At 44.0% G+C, this 22980-nt stretch overlaps 1 protein-coding gene across 1 annotated transcript in view; it reads left to right on the forward strand.

The window, feature by feature from the left end:
* The first annotated feature begins 9450 nt into the window (after positions 1–9450).
* The window catches only part of GRIP2 (glutamate receptor interacting protein 2), a 193891-nt gene continuing 180361 nt past the window's right edge, over positions 9451–22980 (forward strand). Inside the window, exon 1 of the mRNA XM_015429364.1 lies at positions 9451–9597. Within this exon, the coding sequence (XP_015284850.1) occupies positions 9558–9597 (40 nt within the window). The 5' untranslated portion in view covers positions 9451–9557. The remainder of the gene's footprint in view (positions 9598–22980) is intronic.

Genomic DNA, 22980 nt, shown 5'->3' on the forward strand with positions numbered 1-22980 from the left:
CATTTAAACTTGGCTGTTCCCAGATTCTGTGGCGGGTGAGGCCAGACATTTGACAGCAACTGTTCATTGGGGAGAAAAGGGCATTCTAGACATGCTCAAAGTTGTTCATTCTCTCACACAGGCATGTGCAAACTGCCTTTTTCTCACCAGTGAACAGCTGCTGTCAAACTCCTGGCCTCACCTTCTAGAGAATCTGGTTTATGGTTGAGGAATAAAACCAGATAACCAAGCTGAGTGAAACTGGGTGTGCATTTTTCTGCTCATGCCCACCCTTCCAGGGTCCTGCCTACTCCTGAGGCAAGTTTCCCACTGCAAACAGGAGCAGCCAACTTCCAAATAGTCTCACTTCCACTACCTAGTGTTCAACCCACTTGTCACCATAGACATTAAAGAGGGCAGAAACAAGGAAGAAACAAAGAGCCCAGGGAGAATCACAGAATCATAGAGTTGGAAGGGACCTCCAGGGTCATCTAGTCCAACCCCCTGCACAATGCAAGAAATTCACAAATACCTCCCCAGTGACCGCTGTTCCACACCCAGAAGATGACAAAAAAAACCTCCAGGATCTCCAGCCAAACTGGCCTGGAGAAAAATTGCCCAAAGTGGCGATCAGCATTTCCCTGGCCGTGTAAGAAAGGGCCACAAGAACTGATGCATCCCTTCCTGCCCTCCCTCTTATGATCTGCCTAAGTTCACAGAATCAGCATTGCTGTCAGATGGCCATTTGAAAACCTCCAAGGAAGGAGAGCCGACCACCTCCCGAGGAAGCCTGTTCCACTAAGGAATCACTGTAACTGTTAGGAAGTTCTTCCTAATGTTGAGCCGAAAACTCTTCTGATCTAAAAAAACTCTTCTGATTAAAAAAGGGGATTAGATGAAGCAGAGGAGAATAAATTTGTTCAGGAAGGGGTTAAATGGCTCAGGTGCAAGTGACTTACAACACAAACTTCTCCCATTCCATTCCAGACAGTTGGGATAAAAACTGCTTCCACCTCTTCCTTTGTACCTCCCGATGAAAAGGTCTAGATATTTTTTTTAATGAAAGCTACAAATTCAGGGAAGAGGCATGGCAGGCATAAATTTGTAGGGGCATTGCCTCTATGTGCCCGCCATCCTGATGATGTAGTTGCTCCTCTGAGATAAAGTTACCATCTTGTATTCTTGTTTCCCTAAAATGTTGGCTGCTATAAATGTGATAAAAGACCCCCCATTATGGACGGCTGCATAATGTTGATTAATGGCGACACAGGGGTGCCAATCAACACAAGCAAAGGAAAGCTTGAAAAAGATGAATCTTTTCCATTAGCCTCTTCTCTCCCCATGGAGCTTTCCTACTCAAAAACTAACCAAGTTCTGTTCTGTTGAGTAAATGCAGTCCTCCCATGGAAGGCAACGGAAGCATCGTCAGAGCAGCTCTCTGTGTTCTTTGAATATTGCTGCCTTATTATGACCAGGTTATTGTTGGCTTTTATCATAATGCATAGCTTAATTTATATTTCCTCTTTTGTGAAAGGGGAAAATCGGCTTTTAAGTTGTATCCTGTTGGAACGCTTATTAAAATGAAGCCCTGGGAAGAGACGTTTGCGTGTGAAGTAGTTCATCTATAGCACCTTGGAGGAAAGGGGTGTGATGTGTTAGCGTAAAAAAGCGAAGTCTTATTAAGCAGAAATGCACCGCTTCTGCTGAATACCCCGGCAATTAAATTTTTATCTTGATTCGTATGCAGGTCAGGACAGTTTCAAAGGAGAACAGGGAAGCAAAGCATCATGGTTTAATGCTATGCAAATTAGTGTTAACATGGTGTTTCATTTCTCGTTAATGCATTGTTACACTGTTACTCACTCAAAGGAAACTGGGCGACACCTATTAAGAGTGATGACCCCCTCACTTCGTTTTCCCTTTTTGGCTTGGCATTGTGTCCAGCGACGATGGCAGTGCCGGGAGAATTCTTGAAACGGACTTTCTTATAGCACTCTGTGGAATTGCTGTCCTGTGATAGTTACATTTCAGCAAACACACTGATAATCTCTTCCAACAATGGCTGTCAAGAGCCAGTTTGGTGTAGTGGTTAAGTGCGCGGACTCTAATCTGGGAGAACCGGGTTTGATTCCCCACCCCTCAACTTGCACCTGGCTGGATGGCCTTGGGCAAGCCATAGTTCTGATAAGAGCTGTTCTTGAAAAAGAGCAGTTTCTGTCAAGAGCTCTCTCAGCCCCACCTACCTCACAGCGTGTCTGTTGTTGGGAGGGGAAGGGGAAGGAGTTTGTAAGCCGCTCTGAGACACCTTTGGGTAGTGAAGGGCGGGGTATAAATCCAATCTCTTCTCTTCTTCTTCTTCTTCTTCTTCTACACAGCACAGTTAATGAGCATAATGCTAACCAGTAGAGCAGCAAACGGACACTTCCGTTCACTTCTCCTGTGTTTATTCATAATTTTAATTGTTTGTCATTGGATTTTTTAAAAAAGGGTTGGAGGGTGGCTTATTCCGCATGCAAAAAAATCTCTTAGAAAACCAGTAGCTAACTTGATTCTAAAAAAGTGTGGTTAGTGTCAGGCAGGAGGTTGCACCTCTGGCATTATGGGAAGTCTAAGCCCACTGGGATAAAGAAGCCCCCCCCCCCAAAAAAAGGAAGCTGTTCATTGCAAATATGAGCCAGTTTGTGAATGCTTCATAATTGACCAACATAACTGCTTTAAATCTTTTTATCTACTTTGCAAATCTAGGTATTCCAAAAGAGAAAAATTCCTAAGTAGCTACATCGGTCTATACCATTTAGCCAATCAGTTGATCTTTCAGCACCAGGATAGCATGAGATTATTCTGAGTGCAGTCACTGTGCTATGGGAGGAAGAGTAGGTAGGAAGGAGAAGAGATAGGATAGATTGGAAGAGGGCAGCCTCTTCTTTCTGTTCATCTTCACTTCACAATGTTTAAATAATTTAGCAAGGGGGAAAGATCCCCTTAAAAGATATTTCCACATTTTCTGGTGGTGCTGGCATGTCTCAAGTCCTTAGTAAAGACTCCATCACGACAATATCTGAGGTCTTGTTGTGCTTCGAAAACCTCCGATCTTCCACTGGCCGTTGTGAACTGCTGAAAATCTGCTTGTGAACTTGACATGCATTCCAGTTTAATTAGATTGAGCTGCTATACTTGTGAAATGAGTGATCCAGGAAACTACAAAGAGGATGGCATCAGATGGAGGGTCACTTTGACACCTCACCCCTCCCTTTAATCATAATCCTTTATTTGGAGGTCTTTCTAAACATAGCCTCCAAGCTGCAGGTATTGCCAATGTTGCTGTTGCTTGTGGCCAGAGATGGATGTGGTTGCTTACTAAAATGTTGCATAGTCCAACATGTGCGGTAACTTTCATTGAATTCCAATTTTAAAGACGCAGAATGTTAATGGAAAGGGTATGGCTAAAAACAAGAATTCCCAAGAATACTCTTCCCTCTTTTGTGCTCTGGCGGCATCTGTCTCTGAAGTATGGGTTATAATTGCTTGTTGGAAAGGTCCATTTATCTTGCCGTGCCAATTATTGAAGATGAATTAGCTTTTAAGAATGACTAGTGGAATCCCATATTCATGGAAGGATACCCAGCAAAATCCCATGGTGTAGTGTTTGGAGACCCCAGTCTTGAAAGCAATATCTTTTCTTAAATGATCTTCTTGTGCATTTTATAATCTATGAATCTCAGTTGTTGTTGTGGGCATGCGCAAGCCTTTTTGATTTTGCTCCAAGGACTACAGCATCTCAGACAGTGTGGGAGGGGACAGGTGAATGTTCCCCCCCCCCAAGTAGCTGGAATGGGTTCTGAAGCAGTGCAGGATCCTGCAGTTGGACTTCATAGAAACACTGTACTTGCAGATGTGGTGCTGTAGTGAAATGTGCAGGTCTAATATTGTTAGGAGCTAGTGGGACATGATATCCATAATTGTCTCATGGAACTGAGGTTTCCATGGAGCTTAAAGGCTTGAAGTTTTAAACAACCACCTTAAATAGAAGATGGATGTGATCCAGCTAACACATGACTCAGGATTCCATTGTTGTGTGAAGTGGAATACTCAAAAAACCAACATGTCTCAAAACAACAAGTGTTTCCATAATCAAAGATGGGGAAGTCCTGGCTATACCCCCTTTGGAATTTCTCCATTGGTGAAACCACTGTGGCAGCAAAGTCATCAGGCATGCAGTGAAGCTGTTTAGAATGAATTCAAGTGTCGATTGATCACTTCTGCTGGTTACCTAATCAGAGCCCCAAAAGACTTAAGGGAGCTGTATATATGGGGAAAACTGGCAATTGTATGCATGGCATTGGGGGCAAAGGCACAATTAAAATCTGGTTTAAACACCTCAAGAGTGCTGTGTTGGGGAAGAGGGGTTCTGGAATTCTGGCACACCCATGGCTGATATAGACATACACAGTGTCTTCCTAGACAAAGTTACACCTTTTTCTTATGCATTTGTCCTTGCTGCAGAGTTCCGCCTTAGTAGTTATAGTTGAACAAAGGAAATGGTCAAATACTTCTATTACAATAGAGGATAGGATCCTTGTACTTGGGTAACAAGGACTGTAATGCAGCCCATGACTCTTCAGAATCTTGGACGGAGGGTCTTCCCAGCTTTTTCCATACAGTCATCATCACTAAAGATGCCAAGAATTTCTGCCCATGTTACAAGCAAAGTGTCCTGTATCCCTAACTGTCCTGTATTTCTAAACTGCCATTTCTCTTTTGAAACCTTATATCTCTTGGATATTATAGTCAAGGTAAAGGTTTCCCTTGCTTGAAAGCTAGTCGAATCTGACTCTAGGGGGCGGTACTCATCTCCATTTCCAAGCCAAAGAGCCAATGTTGTCCGAAGACGTTTTCATGGTCAGGTGGCTGGCAAGGCACATGGAATGCTGTTACCTTCTCACCTAAGTGATACCTATTTATTGAACTGCTAGGTTGGCAGGAGCTGGGACCAGAGACGGGAGCTCACTCCGTCATGCGGCACTCGTGTCTCAAACCGCTGAACTACAGACCTTCTGGTCTGCAGCTCAGTGTCTTAACCTCTGAGCTACCACAGCCCCTTTGGATATTATACCTTAACATACCTTCCTGCACAGTGAGTCAACATGCAGATGCATCATCTGCACAGTATGAATGCAGGTAGAGGAGAGGGTCAGAGAGAAGGAAGGTTTCAGGCTCATCCACAAGACAGCCCCCCACAGAGAATAAGTGACTAACATAGTTTATTGCAGCATAGGGTTTTCATAAGAGCTCACTTCTTTAGGTGCATGGAGTGAATACTACATGCATCTGACCGAATGAACTCTGACTCAGGAAAGCTTCTGTTGCAGTAAATCTTGTTAGTCATTGAGGTTCCAGTGGACTCTCTCTATATCGAATGCTGCAGACGAACACAGCTGGCCATTTGGAACTTTCTGTATTGTTTTAGTCTGGCTTTCCTGAGTACTTTTGGATAAGTTTCCATCTTTCCACTGATGATTAGTTTCTTTGTAACATAGGACAGATGTTGACCTACCAGTCACTTCAGAAAGAGCATATTGCAGGCAAAGAACAATTGTCATGTTCTTATCTCATGCAAGTGTTTTAAGAGAAGTTCTTTGCTTCAGGGGAATGTATTGCTGAATTAGTTTGATATATGGTATGTCTTTGATACCTACATCTTCAATCTAATTTAAAGGGGGGGGATTCGATCTGTTTCCATAGTGGTAGAGCATTCAGACTCCTTCATGTGTTCATTAGGCTTCTTGGGAAAGGGGGCAAGATTCGTTGTAAAGGAATCCACCGTTAATACAATCAGCTTCATTGTAATTTGCAACAGTACAATGCGTCCACCCCAAATTAGTAGTTTCCAAATATATCCATTTTCTGAAGAATTTCTAAAACTCTCACAATTATCCTTCTTGGAGAATGCTGTGCAGTATGAAGGGATTCTAATTGCAATCTCCAGCTCTGTTACTAATTAAGTCTATCAAAAGACGACCATGGTGTTTTTTCCCCCTTAATAACAAATTACAGAGTAAAATTATCCTGTATGTGCTTTGGTTTTTGATTTGCTCACTTTAACTTTCTGTTCAAGGCAGTTGAACCCAAAGCAAGGGAGATGGTTCAAAGGTAAAGATGTTACTGCTTCTGTATCACTGTACTATGGGTCACTTCCAGTGTCTGAAGTTTTATGCTTTTTGTCTTGGGGTTGGCACACAGGTTGTAGACCTTTACATGAATGCCTTGCTTCATGGGGCAGACCGTAGTGAGCTCTTTGTATGCTACTATCTTGGGTGGTGTTTGGCAACGTCCATATACCACCAAAAAATAGCCTAAAGAAGTCTTTGGTGGCATAGCTTGAACGACATAGCTAGCCTCTGCAAATACTGTCCACCACATTCTAATAACCTTCACAGAGAACAGTGCACACTACAAATAATAAGCATAGAGGCTGGTTACTTTTCCTGATACTAACAAGTGCATGAAAGAGTGGAGAATTCATATCACTTCTCATGATCCCTTATTATAGTGGATCCTGTTCAGCACTATTGAGTTTTTTCCCCCTTAAGGGGGAGGCTAATGTGGAATGTGCACCATTGAACCTACACAGCGTTCACCTGGAGCACCTTGCTAACTTTCTTATTAGAATCTTGTAACCGAGCTCTTTAATATCCTGTTCCAAGGTGTCCCTGCACCCCTATGAAACACATTGCACAGAACTAATTAGAGTGCATGTAACCTTAAAATTATGAACAGTATGTCTGAAAACTCAATGTTAAAATTCCAGGATGAGGCAATACATAGGAATGAAAGGTGCTTGAAGATGATGGTGAGGGGCCAGATCCACTGATCTTGAAAGTAATCAAGACTGTAGGCTTTGGCAAAGACCTGGATAGCCCAGGCAAGCCTGATCTCATCAGATCTGAGAAACTAAGCAGGGTCGACCCTGGCAAGTACTTGGAAGAGAGACCTCCTTGGAATACCAGCAGTCGAGAGGTGGGGGCAGGCTTTATTCAGCCACTTCTCTGAATATCCTCCAGGCCCCCAGTAGGAGTCAGTCACCAGAGGTCTCCATGACTTCCAGGTTCACACACACACACGCACGCACACACATGTGCATATATGAAAAGTATAACACTATAGCTTTGCCCAGCTCTTGGTCATCTTTCTGGATGCATCTCCCCAGAGCAATTTTAAGGGAAGGCAAGTTGGGTGCCTTGGAAAGGACAATGTTCAGCTGCTGTGGGCCAAATAGCCAAAGTGAAGCATTCTGAATTCAGTTGGTTTGAATAGGAGAGACTTAAATTAGTGCTTAACTTGTGGAAATGCATGACACTTAAGTGCCCAGCATCCAAAGTGTGGGGAAATTAGGTCATAATAAAAGGCCCACTGTATTCCTTACCTTGGATTGGTGCCTTCCTTTAGCATTGCCTGGCCTTTGGTGCCTCATTGCTGCTAGCTGCACTCAACCTGAAAGTGATAGTTGCATGCTTAGCAAGCACAAGGCCTGTGCTTCCCTTCAGATCAGCTACATGACTGTGGAATTGTTGATACAACATTCTGCCGTCAGTGGTTGCAAAAATAGGTGGGCAGGTGGGAGGGGCAAACCAATGAGCGCTGTTAGGTGGCTTCTTTTCTGGCATACACTGGGAAGAGAATGCCTGTGCAGCAGCACCTGTCTAAGGACTGAGGTCACTTCCCGAAGGAGGGGCTTGGAAGAATGTGCTAATGAAATTGACGTAGGTCCCTGCCACACGGGGGGAAAAGGACGGGCAAAGTGCAGCTTTTAAAAGCCGCACCAAAATAGGCACGCAGCGGCGGGATCATACAGATCCCGTGAGCCGCTGTGCAATTGCTCCCCGGCCCGATCAGATGCCGGGGAGACCAGGGAGAAAGCCACGGGAGGCTGCCGAACTGCGCATGTCTGAGCATGCGCAGTTCGGCCAGGAGCCGGGGATGCGCCGGTGGACGAACGCGCCGGTGATCCCACGGCCGGCTTTGATGCAGCCTTTTGGAAAGAACCACCTCGGTAGGTGGTTCTTTTTTGCTGCGGGTTATCGTCAGAAGGGCCGGATCGGGGACGGGCGCGCAACGCTTCCCAGATGTTGCGGTGGGATCGCGCCTGTTTGCTCCGCCCCCGATCCGTCCCTCTCCCGGCCCAAATCCTCTCGTGTGACCGGCGCCTTAGCAGACTCGGGTGGAGAAATTTAAACCTACATTTGCCACCTGAAGCTCCTGCACCATTGCTGGCATTCATGAAAGTATCTCTTCTGCTTAAGGTACTGCTCAGATCAGAAGTGAGAGCTGGAATGCATCCTTTGGCAACGGCCCCTACTTGTTTTAGATGGCAGTGGGTGTGATTCAATTATGATTAAAGGTATCCCCCCCCCCCCAATAATGTGAACTGTTTTTTTAATACTACAGTTGCTGGGGCTACCGGCCTGTAATCTCCCCTCTCCCCCCCTTTTCTTTGTGTAGCCTATCCCTTCAGAACCCCGTTGTCTTTTGTTTCAAACCCTGTGACTTTGAGAGAGCAGAGACTGGGCCCTGTCAACTTGTGCGGCGGTGGCCAGTTTGCCCTCCCGGGGAGAGTTAAAATCGAGTCATGGACACATGTGCTGGACAGGCTTTCTGCTCCTGTGCCTGCGTTGAGGGAGGGAGCATAATGCTCAGGCAGCGGCTTGACATTGCCTTGAAAGGTGCTGGAGGCCGCGCAGTCGGTTGCCGGAGGTGGGTGGGGGGGGAGAGGAAAGAGAGTGTCACACAGCAGCACTGCAGCGCCGGCGGTCGCCCTCTCTCCTCGCACTCTGAAATGTTGCTGCAACTTGGGAGATTTTCTGCCGCACGCGTTCGTCCCTGTCCAACGCGTGCGGCTGCCAGACTGAGCGAGGGAAAGGGTCCCCGGGTTTAGAGGCACAGCCCAGGAATCCGAATCCCCCGGGGAGCGTGCTGAATTTCTGGGCGAAACCAACAAAAGGCTCCGCCGGAAAGACGAGCGCTCGCCTCCCATGCGGGATGATGGCTGCTCTCTCGCAACGTGGTCGAAGTTGGAATGCCGCTGGAAGTGAAGTCCCCGCGGAGCGTGTGCCGTGTGGGTTGGGGAGGAGCCGGCGTGCCTGTTCGCCGTTGCCCCTTCAGCTAGCGGCTCGTTTCTGATGCCGGCCTTTCGGAACTCTTGCTCCGTTTTCACGCCTCGTGGCAAAGCGGCGTGATAGATCTATTGCGGGATTTCTTTCTTTATTAAAAAGCTGCTTTATTCTGAATTTAGATTTTATCAAACTGTACCATACTGAGAGCCTGATTGGAGCCTCCCTTGTTCCGTTTTTGTGACTCGAGCAGAGCATCTGCTAGGTGTCACTCCAGAGGGACTCAATAGGACTTTGTTCCCTTTAAGTGGCGGAGCGTCTCCTCTGGGCAGGGGGACCCCTGCTCTCGGGTGGGAGACGGCCTGGGAGCGAGGCTGCTGTAATGTGATTCCCGCGCCTGCCAAGGCGAAGAAGCAGAGAAAGGAGCGCCTCTCGCAGCTGAGCTGAATGCTTTGATAGATAATAGCAGACATGCTTTGTGGGCTGAAAAAGGATTTGCAGTCAGATTTCGGTGAGTGGGATTGTCTCCCCTTTCCTCCCCTCCCCCCCGGCTAATTTCATCAGATAATTTTTTTAAGGCAACTTGATTCTTAAAAGTTAAAACTCTTAATAGAAGGGTAACGGTTAATATCCTTAATAGAAGACCTCCATAGAAATCGGCTCAGAATGTTATGCCGCGACTTCCCTGCTTTGATACAGGATGTGCCCGGTGGTTCTCGTTGAATATAAGGAATTTGACTTTGTAACCTTGGAAACTATGCCGGTCTATACGGAGCTCTCTTAGAAGTCATTTTTTTTACAGCTTACATGTTTTATGGAGGCTTTGAGGGTAGCTGGGTGCCCTTTGCATTTCTCCTGCTACTATAAAGCTGGGTTTTCCCTGAAAGGAGAGAGCATGGTGTTATGTGTGTGAGTATAGTAAATGAGCATGCTAAATATAGACAGATTGCCAACTCTGAATCTTGATGTAGAGTGCTGCTTCCAGGGATGACTTTTCCACTCTAACCTGCTGTAGCGCATTGCTGACTCTTCTGCGCTAGAAAATTGCCTGTTTAATAAAGGCGCTTTCACATACTAAATATTATGGCCGCGCACCTGTATAGAGCTGGTGCACACATCTGAAATGGCATTATGTCTCCCTTTTACCATGTGTGCAGACACCAGCTGTAAAGTTTGTTGTGGCCTTGACAAATGGCACTCCCATAGTTTGCTTTCAAGGACTACTTTTATTTCTGTCTTTTCTCTCCCAGAAATAGGGGCTAATAGCCATTTTTAAAATGTTATGGGTTTTGGAGGCTGAGCAGATATCCCACGAAACCAGATTGTAAAATGCTTGGAAGGAGAAGGTGGTTGACAATAAAATGCAGTTGCACTAAATTTTGCCACTTTATTCATTTTCTAATGCAGACGATGTGAAGGTTTTTTCTTTCGCTGCTTAACCCGACTTCCCTTCTGAAAACTTTCACTCTGGGAGAAAGGGGCTTGTCCCAAATTCGGGAAGGATGATTTATTTTCAAACTGGCTCTCTGATCTTGATGAATAAAAGGAACAAATGTCAGCAGATCTTGTAATCTATGCTGCAGTCACTCTGTGTCTCTGCTTCCATCTGAAAGCTATTTTATTTTATTAAAGCACAGTTTGGGCACATTTGCCATAGTAGCAGTTAATGATGATTAGGCTAGTTATCCACTTTCATAAGGAAACTGCTTCCCTTGCAAGTTCCTTTGACCGTCTAGATATAAATGAATTAATGGAGAAAGAAGGAAAGTGCCTTTTTACGAGATGTCTGAACACACTGGGCAGCATGGCTTTTGTAGCTGTTATTAAGATACTTGGTCTGTCTTTGTTTCTCCAATAAGCCTGGTATTAAGTAGGGAAACTGTACAACTCTACAGACTCTACTTTGAGCAAAATGTGAAGGAAGCTAATTCTAAACTTCTGCTCTGGCAAACCCCAACATTTTGGGGGTGAATGTCTGAAAATACATATTTCCTCACTGTTGGGACATATATCAGTGAATGCTGGCAGTCACATCGAGGTGTCTGTCAGTGTTAATTGACGTGTCTTTCATTTTGTAAACTACCAAAAATTCAATCTTGGCTTGTTGACATTCACATCTTCACAACAGCATCCACTGATTTTCAGACTTTTGCTGTAATGTGGAAGTATTTTTTGTTGGCAACACTGAGCCTAATAAAGATATCACTTTGCCTGCTTTGCTAATTGCCAGGACCAGCATGAATACTGGGAGTCAAGTCTGGTTTTATTGTTTGCATAGATGTTTAACTTTTTAAAATGTCCTTATTTCTAGTGAACTGTACCTGTTTTATGCTGTCTGTTGTTAATGCATATATCACATATCACGATTTTTGGAATTTGTTGAGAATTGCTTTGAATTCTGGTAAGACAGGTGATATTATTTTATTATCCTGCTCACTGACTAGTGTTGCTTGTGGCCTAGTTCTGAGGAGGAGAGAGGTAGAGTGTTAGTCTGTAGAGCCAGCAAATCCATCGCCACACCCACCATACCATCTTCTGACCTTTGAATCGATAACCGAAGGCTGAATTTCATACTTCCCAGTGAGTCAGATTTGATCCTCAGGGCCTTCAGTTGCTGATCTGTATGTCAGAGCCTGAGGTCTTATATCATGGTTTCAGATGACCTATCCTAGTAAATTGTGTAGGGTTGTACGTTCTCATACCCGGGAACTGTTGTCAGGCACAGATGGAGACAGGAGTGTACAACACTGGATGCTTTTGAAGTACAGGATTCCGATTATATACAGAAAGTGGCCTCAGAGATGTATCCTGAGCTTTAGAAATTGTGGGGTCATGCTGGACTGTCCATGGTTCTGTTCTGACCCTGACTCTATGGCTTGATTCACTCATGCAAGAAAATGCATCATGGTAGAATGCATCATGGCAATTTCAGTTTTGAATGTTCTTTCACACAAATACCAAAGGAATAGAAAGCTAGGACAGCAGGGACATAGGCTCTTACTGTGTTGGTTTTCTAGTTTCAAGTGAGTTTTTAACAAAGAGGAGTCTGCTATGCTCTGCCCCCTTGCTGAAACAATACAGGCCGCCTCAGGTCTCTGCTTGTATGAACTAGGCCTTACGATGTGAGTCATGTGATCTACGGTGAACTCTAAAGTAACCTTCCATTCTGCCTTTGTGTCAGTTGCCTCCAACTGATGATCATGTTAACAGTCCAGGGTGTGGAATTTTGTTTTGTTTTTGTAAAAGGCTGTTTTGTATTAATTGGAAGATTTCACTGAGCTTCAGTTGTAGTTCAGGGTTTTATTCAGCTCTTCAAAATCTAAACAATTTGCTCTCCTCCTTGAACAGTTAAATCTGAGCTTTTTGTGTGTGAAATTACACCTGTTTTTCAAGAGTGTATAAAATGGAACCTTATAAAATTTATCTACGCACCAAGCATTTCAAGTGGATTGACACATATGGTCAAGTTTTATTTGGACTGGCATAAAAATGATGTGTGAGTACTGAAAATGCAAATGTTTTGTTCCAGTTAATATGCAGCAATGGTTGATCATGTTCCTAGCAGCCAAACTATTTCTGTCATTTCCAAAAGAAAATAAATTATGGCTTTTGAGGTTCACAGGACATGTGAACACTATCTTACAAGTTTATACTAGGCACAGAGAAAGGATTCTTGGGTCCTAATAATTTTCACACATGTAATATGGAGCACTAATGTTATTTCCTGAGGATGGGGGTAGTGATCTGGGTGAGTAGGTGTAATATTTCTGTAGTTCCTGTTTTCATGGATGGAGCTTTATCTAGTGAGATTTAGGCTGCTAGGAACACCATGCCTCCATCGGGTGACAAATTAGACACCACGATTGTGTGTTTCCTTCAACAGATCAACTCAGGGTGGTGTATACCATTCTTCCTCCCCTTATCTTATTCTTACAACTCTGTGTGGTCAGTTAGGGCAAGGGAGAGTGACTTGCCTAAAATACCTAGGTTTGCTATATTTATTATTTTATTAAAACATTTATACCCCACCTTTCCTTGTGGTTCAAGGCAGCTTGATGGCTGAGTAGGTGTTTGAACATTGGACCTAGACTGATGTTCTAGCCATTAATTGCTCTGTTAGGTGTGCACCTTCAGAGACTGAGGGATCCAGTTATTCTTTCCCCCATGGCTCACAGGGGTCATCATAAGACATGGTGGGTAGTCTGTCTTTGGTAAACAATAACATTGGCTGGTTCTGCATGGTGGCAAGAAAAATTCCCATGGCGAAGCAACCTTATTACTTATTAAAGACTCTTTGAGGACTGATTAATATGGTACAAAGCCCATGTGGTGGACATGTGACCCTTACAGTGACTATGGAGCAGATGTGTGCCTGGAGTTTCCCACTGAGAACATAATTCCCAAGCATGCATGGTTTCAGTTTGGATTGTGGGGGGGGGGAGGCAAGCCCCCCACCCAGTGACTTTTTTCTGATCTGAAATGGCCCTGGGCAACCACTAGTTGCCCCATAAATAATATAACATGTAACTGATGGCTACATCAGCCCAGTGGGGAAGGAGGGGCTCCCTGAGCTTTTTTTGGTTATTAAAATGGTCCATGGGGAAAGCCTAATCTGAATTGGGCCCACATTAGTCTTGGAATTGAATTCCCGGATTGGAACTTCTAGAACACATCAGTCAAAAGTCCAAATGGGGAGCACATCAACTTCAAATTGCCCTTAGCTCACCTTTCTCCCTACCTTACAGTGATAATAATGCATGTGAAATGCTGGGGACGATTCTGTTTTAACTGTTGTAAATAAAACATTTATTAGCTCTGCCTACAGCTGCTGCCCTATTAGCCAGGTGGAGCAAAGGGGAAAGCCTGGGGAGCTCCACAAATCATGCTAAAAATGAATGCAATGTCGGGTGGAGGCTCAAAAGAGTGGGGCATGCTTCTTCTACTGGGGGTGGTGGTGGTCAGGGCAAGGGAAAACTGGCATTTTTTCCATGATGGGTAAGTGATTTGTTTCTGTCCTTTCTTACCTAAAGAGTGTTTTAAGGGTCCTTGTAATTAGACAGCTTTTAAAAGCCTAATGTACCATCTACTAAGCCAGTTGTCTTTGATGGTCCTGTACAAAGGCCACTGTCATTAACCCTGTTGACACTATAGAAATAGGGTTGTGCCACTTATTATTGAACTACAGTTCTTGAAAATATGGCTCCATTAATTATCCTTTGTGTCTTCCATTTTGGGAAGGAAAGCATGTCTTTCAAATGAGAAAGTACACTTTAGTTTCTCTAAACTGTCTCTTTGCCTGAGCAACTTTGGTGATGCCAATATGCTGCTTTGTTACTTGTTTAGATAAGAAGGGCCAACTTTGGTTCCCTGCTGGGGTAGAGGTTGGGAATCAGGGTATGAGTATCTAAATAAATATGCTTTGTTATTACAACATTTATCCTGGGAAAAGTTGTGAATAACTTTGTAGCTGGAACAGATTTCTGATTTCTGTGATACTTGTATGAATTACCTGATTTGCATTTGATTATTTTTTCTGTAAAACGAGTATGAAATCACACTCCAGAAGGACATGGTAGTTCTGAAAGAGGGATAATGTTGATAACCAGTAATGAACCAAAATGAAGAATGGGCTTTCCCAAGGCCATCCTCAAGTTTTACCACCACCTGTTTTTTCATAGATGTTAACCCATATTTCTAGCAGTTGTTTAGTTAAGCAACACAGTTGCATGTCTAGTCTGTAAAAATGCAATTGTCCTCTTCAGATTTTGATTGTGTGAACGTATGATAGGTATGCATAGTTGGCTTTCTGATGTATTGAGCCACACCTTATGAAATGGCTTCTTGTCACCTTTGTATTCATAGGGTGCCCATTGTACATCCTGTTTGGAGTTTCTTTTAAACTGCTTCGTAGCTCAGATTGTGATAGTAATCTCTTCACAGCGTAACATGAAAGTTATATCCAAATCCCCAATTATGGAGAATGTCACATACTGATTATCTTTGGTCTCCGTAAGGACTAGACGCCGCAGCACAGATGGGATGCAGGAAAGACCCTGCCTCTTTACATGCTAGTTTATGCAAAGAAAGACATAGTGAATGCCCAACAGCACAAATTTATAGGTTTAATATATTCAACACTGTAGAAGAAGTAACAAGAGAAAAGATACCATGCAATTCTAAGCCAGTTTGGTGTAGTGGTTAGGAGCGTGGACTCTAATCTAGGAGAACCGGGTTTGATTCTCCACTCCTCCACATGCAGCTGCTGGCGTGACCCTGGGTCAGTCACAGTTCTCTCAGAGCTGTTCCCTCAAGAGCAGTTCTCATAGTGCTCTCTCAGCCCCACCTACCTCACAGGGTGTCTGTTGTGGTGGTGGTGGATTGTAAGCAGCTCTGAGAATCCAAGTAAAGGGTAGGGTATAAATCCAGTCTCCTCCTCCTCCTCCTCCTCCTAAAATGGCACTTTTGGAGATTCTTCCCAAATGCTTTAATTTGGATCTGTAAATCATGGTAGGTCATGCTAATGTGGGAAGGAAAACAAAGTATGCAAGAAAGTTTTATTAAAACTTGGCAACCCTTTGTCATATATTGGAACAAAATGCATCCATGGGAGAATGCCAGAGGGGAAATTTTGCTATATATATATTTTGTTATTGCTATACTTAGGGTTGGCAGACCCCTGGAGAAAAATAAACAAAAGGCCATCCGTGATTCCCAGAGAGAACTGTGGTTACTTCTAGTTTCCCCCCAGAAGTGATGTCCTGATGTCGCTGCCCCTCCCTGCTGGTTGCCTTGCCACGCCTGGCAACCTATGAATTGTTTATGTCTTAACAATCCATTTTTAAAAAAAGGTATAGTGGGAGACTGAGAGTCAGAAGAATGAGATTTAGAAATCATGGACCACTGTTCGCAGTGCAGTCCCGAGCACCCTATGTATTGTATTTACTTTATTTATATCCCACATTTCTTCCCACTGGAGACCCAAAGCGGCTTACATTGTTTCCTCTCCTCCATTGTATCCTCACAACAACGCTGTGAGGTAGGTTAGGCTGTGTGTGACTGGACTGAGCTTCCATGACAGGCTAGGAACTTAAGCCTGGTTCTCCCACTTGGTTTAGGATTGCACTGTTGATCCACTGGTACTGCTAAGCAGCATTACTTGGGCCTCTTATTGTGTCTTGCATAGAGAAGCCAACTTCAAGGCAGGGCCTGTTGATCTCCTGGAATTACAGCTGACCCCCAGACTCCACAGATCAGTTCCTTTGGAGGGAATGACAACTTCAGAGGGTGCACTCTAGTCTTATAGCATCACATCCCCTCTGAGCTCTCTCCCTTCCCCAGACTGAAGCCAGATTTGGACATTTCCATCTTGCATTTGGTCACTGTCATCCCACTGATACAGTTTCCCCGCTGTGAACTGTATCTCAGTTTAAGAGCTGGAGTAAAATCTGAGGGAACACATTCCAGACCCAGCAGGAGTGGTGTTTTGGTAACTGAATTAATCCCATGCAACACCATTTCTCTCCCCCTCCTCCTCCTCCGTTTGGAGAGCCAGTTTGGTGTAGTGGTTAAGAGTGCAGACTCTGATCTGGGAGAGCCAGATTTGATTCCCCACTCCTCCACATGCAGCTGCTTATGTGACCTTGGGTCAGTCATAAGTTCTTTCAGAGCTGTTCTCTCAAGGGCAGTTGTCTCAGAGCTCTCTCAGCCCCACCTACCTCACAGGGTGTCTGTTGTGGGTAGGGGAAAAGAGACTCTTTCAAGTAGTGAAGGGTGGGGTATAAATCTAATCTCTTCTCCTCCTCTGGTAGTTTTGCTTTTGTGTGTGTGTATGTGTAGCCATGCCTAGAAGTCATGGCAACCTCTGGTGACTCCTAGTGGGGCACAGAGAAGACATTCCCCACTCCTCCACTAGCAGCTGCTGGGTGACCTTAGGCAAGCCATAGTTCTGTCAGAGCTGTTCTCAAAAAAGAGCAGTTTCTGTCAGAGCTCCTTCGGGTAGTGAAGGGCAGGGTATAAATCCAATCTCTTCTCTTCTTCTTCTTCTTCTTCATCTTTGGAAAAGAAAGATAAAATATAGGTCTAACTAAGTTACAATACAAGACAGTTTCCTTTGCTGAAGCAAACATACCCCCAAACCCCCTACTACCCCATTTACAGAGGAGCGTGGGTACCAGCATATGGTCAACAGCATCAGAGCAAAATATTTGGACAAAGAACAAAGGAAGATTCTGCCTTTTAAGATCTTTCTGCCCAGTTTTGATGGTAGCCTTCCCTAATCTAGAGTTAGGGCCCCCATCCCCTTGGGAGAGGCCCCAAAATCTCCCCCCATCTGGTTACCTGCCATATACTATATGTTACATACCACAGAGCAGGTTTTACAACCATCACCAATCCTTCCCCCTTGGCAGTTAGGCCAAATGGGCTACCTCAAACCAGAAAACCAGAACTTATCTCCTGTGTTCTCTGAGCCTCAGGAGTATTCTATCGCCCTTCTTCTTGTGCAAATAAATGATTGCCATGGTCTCAGTGATTCTTTGATAGAAGAAGGAGGAGGAGGAGATATTATATGCAGCCCTTCACTGCCCAAAGGAGTTTCAGAGTGGCTTACAAGAACCTTCCTTTCCTCTTCCCACAACAGGTGAGGCAGGTGGGGCTGAGAGAGCTATGACTGACCCAGGGTTACCCAGCTGGCTTCATTTGGAGGAGTGGAGAATCAACCCCAGTTATCCAGATTAGACTCCTGCTGCTCTTAACCACTACACCAAACTGGCTTTCTGAAGCATCCTATCTCTGAATCCATAGCAATGCTTTCAGTTAATAATAAAGTAGCTGGAATTGTTTGTCTTTAGAGCACTCCTTGACACATGCTGTTCCCACTGATGCGGAACTGCACATGAAGGATGGTGATTGCCCGATTATAGAAGACTTGATTCTGGGTCTCCCAGACCGAAGTGGAACTCTTTCCACTATAGTACCTTGCAAGAATTCTTTCTTCACCTTAGTTGTGATGCAAATTCTTTCCTAAATTTCCTGCCTGTTATCTCCCCCCAACCCCTTTTTATTTGCTGTTATTAAAATAAGTTTCTTTCACTACTGGTCTGTGTGTGAGTGTGTGTATGCAAGAAAATGAGAGAATACATGCGTGGGGGAGACAGTGATTTTATGTATATAATATATTTGTTGAAGGACTTGATAATTACATGCTTGGGAATGAAGGCTTTTAAAAAAGTATCTTTTCCAGCCATTTTCAGCTGGTGATGCAGATAAAAATATCTCCCCAGATTTTTTTTTTTAAAAAAACACAGAAATGTACAATTATGAGCCCATCCTTCGCTGAATTCACCCTGTTAGAACTTGCTGCACAGGGAAATTCATTTTCTAGATTCGGTGGATGCCAATGTATTTGGCAGATGTGGGCTTTTAGAAAGAAAGAAATGAAAATTGCTGTGTAGCAAATTGGCCCCCCACACCTGGGAACTATGAAAGGCTGAAATGTAATTTTTTTTTAATCACTGTTAATTTGCCTTGCATATTTTGGTTACTGAAATGGACTCGTGGCAGTGATTTTCCTTGTCAAGATGTGAAGCGCTGAACACACTTAATCATGCCTTGCAATTGATGTGCTACTTAAGCGAGTTCATGAAAAGATGCAGGCAAGGGGGGGGGGGAATCTGTCATTCCAGTCACAACAGGTATTCTGCCTCTTCCCACCTAGACCCATGATAACTACCCTCCTTGCCTCTGAACAAGACTGAGTTGTTTTAGCCTAGAGAGAGAAGAAAACTCAAGTTAAATGAGATGAGTAAAAGTCTTGTCCGATTAGTCATGGGACTGTCTGATCATAAAAAATTATATGTCGCAGTTGTAACAAGTTTCTCCCTTTTGAATCTGTAAGCACATGAAAACACAGGCATGGGTCCTGCCTAATATTGCTGTACATGGAAGTGTTGCTTCCCCATCTCTCCCTCTCTTTGCAGTCTTAATTTCCCACTGAAATGCTACTCCTGAGGTGATGGGGGACCCCTGGAAGCAGCCTGAGGGCCTACTTAGGAGGGGGAAATCAGAACATCATTCTCTCCTCTAGTGCACATGGATCTCCCCCCCCTAGGGGATTTTTTTAAATTTGCATTTTCTAAAAACTACAACGAAATAAGGGAAGGGATCTACAAACTATGGAGAAAGAAAAGAAAACCCACTAAAAACCCAAGAGTTGGGGGTTATTACATAGCTCATAAAGTATTAGCTTAGCTGTAAAAGTTGCTTTTCATAACACTGCGAGTGGTATATCATCCTTAGTTACAAAAACAAGCCATCAACATTAACTATGCAGAGAGTTTCCCAGAAGAATTGCTAAATAGTTTAAACAATTTAAACACAAATTTCCAAGAACAGTGGCATCTCATTTTACAATTATTTTCCCACCTCCCTTCAGAGCAGCTTAATATTAATAGTTCTCTCAATAGATGAAATAAAGCCAATTCTTCTTCCTGAACTGAACGCTTCTTTCTTCTTAAATGAATTCCCTGTGGCAATGTCCTGCTAAAACTGGAACTGATCAGAGTAAAGTCTCATTTTCCGTGACTTCCGCTTAAGTTCAAGCCTACAGTTTTAGACATCCGTCCCTTTGTTACTTAAAAAAGCCAAACTTACAGAGAGTCTATCCATCCATTTGTCCACCAGACTTATTTCGGGTAATGCCGAGGCATACGTATTCGCTTTCGGCTTCGCTTAACGTCTGCATGTGGGCCCCACCACTTTAATCCAGTTTGGACCCTCCTTTTATAGATGGATCCTATGAACAGAGGCTGGTTGCTTCTCTGATGTTAACATAATCCCTTAGAAATAAGTCAGTTCATATGTAGTATCTCCTCCTTGCCACCATAGCACAAATCCCTGCATGTAGCCTGCAAGAGTCTATGGTGTTCCTGGTCACATGATCCACGTCTTCATCTGCTTCCTGAGAGAAGCTCGTACTTTGTTTTTTGCTCTTCACTCCTTGCCGATTGCCATTTTTAAAATTTATTTTTAGCTGAATTTGCCGAAGTCTCAGAAAACTTGCGCAGCAGCTTATGTGAGTCCAGGAGACTCCCTGGTACAGTCAATTCCTTTTAAATTCTCCATCCCTTCTGGAAAGATTTTTATTTTCCGTTTATTTTGTTCTTAACGGGGAGGTCCCCCCCCCCCGGCTTATCGTGGAATGGAGTTGACTCGCCATTAGAGTGGTATCATCTGCATATCTGAGGTTGTTGATCTTTTCCCCAGCAATCTTAATTCCCGCTTGTGATTCATCCAGGCCAGCATTTCGCATGATGTACTCTGCATATATATTAAATAAGCAAGGTGACAGTATACATCCTTGTCGTACTCCTTTTCCTATGCTGAACCAATCAGTTGTTCCGTATCCGGTTCTAACTGTCGCTTCTTGGCCCTTATACAGGTTTCTCAAGAGACATGTGAGGTGGTCTGGTACTCCCATCTCTTTAAGGACCTGCCATAGTTTGTTGTGATCCACACAGTCAAAGGCTTTAGCATAGTCAATGAAGCAGAAGTAGATATTTTTCTGGTACTCTCTTGCTTTCTCCATAATCCAGCGAATGTTGGCAATATGATCTCTCGTTCCTCTACCTCTTCGAAACCCAGCTTGTACTTCTGGTAGTTCTCTATCCACGTACTGTTGAAGCCTAGCTTGTAGGATCTTGAGCATGACCTTGCTAGCGTGTGATATGAGTGCAATTGTGCGATAGTTTGAACATTCCTTGGCGTTGCCCTTCTTTGGGATTGGAATGTATACTGATCTTTTCCAATCCTGTGGCCACTGTTGCGTTTTCCAAATTTGCTGGCAAATGGAGTGCAGCACTTTAACAGCATCATCTTCTAAGACTTTGAATAGCTCAGCTGGAATACCATCACCTCCACTAGCTTTGTTGTTAGCAATGCTTTCTAAGGCCCATTTAACTTCACATTCCAGGATGTCTGGCTCAAGGTCAGTGATTATACCGTCGTGTTTGTCAAGGACATTGAGGTCTTTCTTGTATAGTTCTTCTGTGTATTCTTGCCATCTTTTCCTAATCTCTTCTGCTTCTGTTAGGTCCCTACCGTTTTTGTCCTTTATCATGGCCAGCTTTGCATGGAACGCTCCCTTGATTTCTCCAATTTTCTTGAAGAGATCTCTAGTCCTTCCCATTCTATTGTTTTCTTCTATTACTTTGCACTGTTCATTCAGGAAGGCCTCCTTATCTCTCCTTGCTGTTCTCTGGAAATCTGCGTTCAGTTGGGTAAATCTTTCCTTTTCGCCTTTGCCTTTCGCTTTCCTTCTTTCCTCTGCTATTTGTAAAGCCTCATCAGAAAGCCACTTTGCTTTCTTACATTTCTTTTTCTTTGGGATGGTGGTGATTGCTGCCTCCTGTACGATGTCACGAACCTCTGTCCATAGTTCTTCAGGCACTCTATCTATCAAATCCAGACCCTTGAATCTATTCTTCACCTCTACTGTATATTCATCAGGGATGTGATCTAGGTCAAACCTGAATGGCCTCATGGTTTTCCCGATTTTCTTCAGTTTAAGTCTGAATTTTGCAATGAGTAGCTCATGATCTGAACCACAGTCAGCTCCAGGTCTTGTTTTTACTGACTGGATAGAGCTTCTCCATCTTTGACTGCAAATTATATAGTCAATCTGATTTCGGTGTTGCCCATCTGGTGATGTCCATGTGTAGAGTCGCCTCTTAGGTTGTTGGAAAAGGGTGTTCGCTATGACCAGTGTGTTCTCTTGACAAAACTCTGTTAACCTTTGCCCTGCTTCATTTTGCTTTCCAAGGCCAAACTTGTCTGTTATTCCAGTTACCTTTTGACTTCCTACTTTAGCATTCCAGTCCCCTATGATGATGAGGACATCATTTTTTGGTGTTAGTTCTATGAGGTGTTGTAGGTCTTCATAGAACCGGTCCACTTCAGCCTCTTCTGCATCAGTGGTTGGGGCATAGACTTGGATTACTGTGATGTTGAATGGTTTGCCTTGGAATCGGACAGAAATCATTCTGTCATTTTTGAGATTGTATCCCAGTACTGCCTTTTGCACTCTCTTGTTGACTATAAAGGCCACACCATTTTTTCTACGAGATTCCTGGCCACAGTAGTAGATATAATGGTCTTCTGAGTTAAATTCGCCCATTCCTGTCCACTTTAGTTCACTGATTCCTAAGATATCAATGTTCAGTCTTGCCATGCCATCTCATTTTTGACCACGTCAAGCTTACCTTGATTCATAGATCTTACATTCCAGGTTCCTATGTAGTATTGTTCTTTGCAGCATTGGACTTTCCTTTCACCATCAGACACATCCACAACTGAGGGTCCTTTCGGCTTTGGCCCAGCCGCTTCACTCTTTCTGGGGTTACTTGTACTTGCCCTCTGCTCTTCCTCAGTAGCATATTGGACACCTTCCGACCTGAGGGGCTCATCTTCCGGCGTCATATCTTTTAGCCTTTTGATACTGTCCATGGGGTTTTCTTGGCAAAAATACTGGAGTGGGTTGCCATTTCCTTCTCCAGGTGGATCACGCTTGGTCTGAGTTCTCTGCTGTGGCCTGTCCGTCTTGGGTGGCCCTTCACGGCATAGCCCACAGCTTCATTGAACTGCGCAAGCCCCCTCGCCACGACAAGGCAGTGATCCATGAGGGGGGATGCTAACATAGTCCCATATATAACAGCCAGTGTGTGACTCAGTTCTTGTGTAGTACCTCTTCCTTTCCACCAGAGGACAAATTTCCACTTGCAACCTGGAAGAGTCTATGATGTTCCTGGTCACATGATCCAGGTCTTCTTCTACTTCCTGAGAGAAGCTTGTACTTTGCTTTTCGCTCTTGGCTCCTTGCTGATTGCCATTTTTAAGATTG

The sequence above is a fragment of the Gekko japonicus genome, unplaced genomic scaffold (genome assembly GCF_001447785.1).
Source record: "Gekko japonicus isolate JY-2015 unplaced genomic scaffold, Gekko_japonicus_V1.1 scaffold12, whole genome shotgun sequence".
Classification (NCBI taxonomy): Eukaryota; Metazoa; Chordata; class Lepidosauria; order Squamata; family Gekkonidae; genus Gekko; species Gekko japonicus.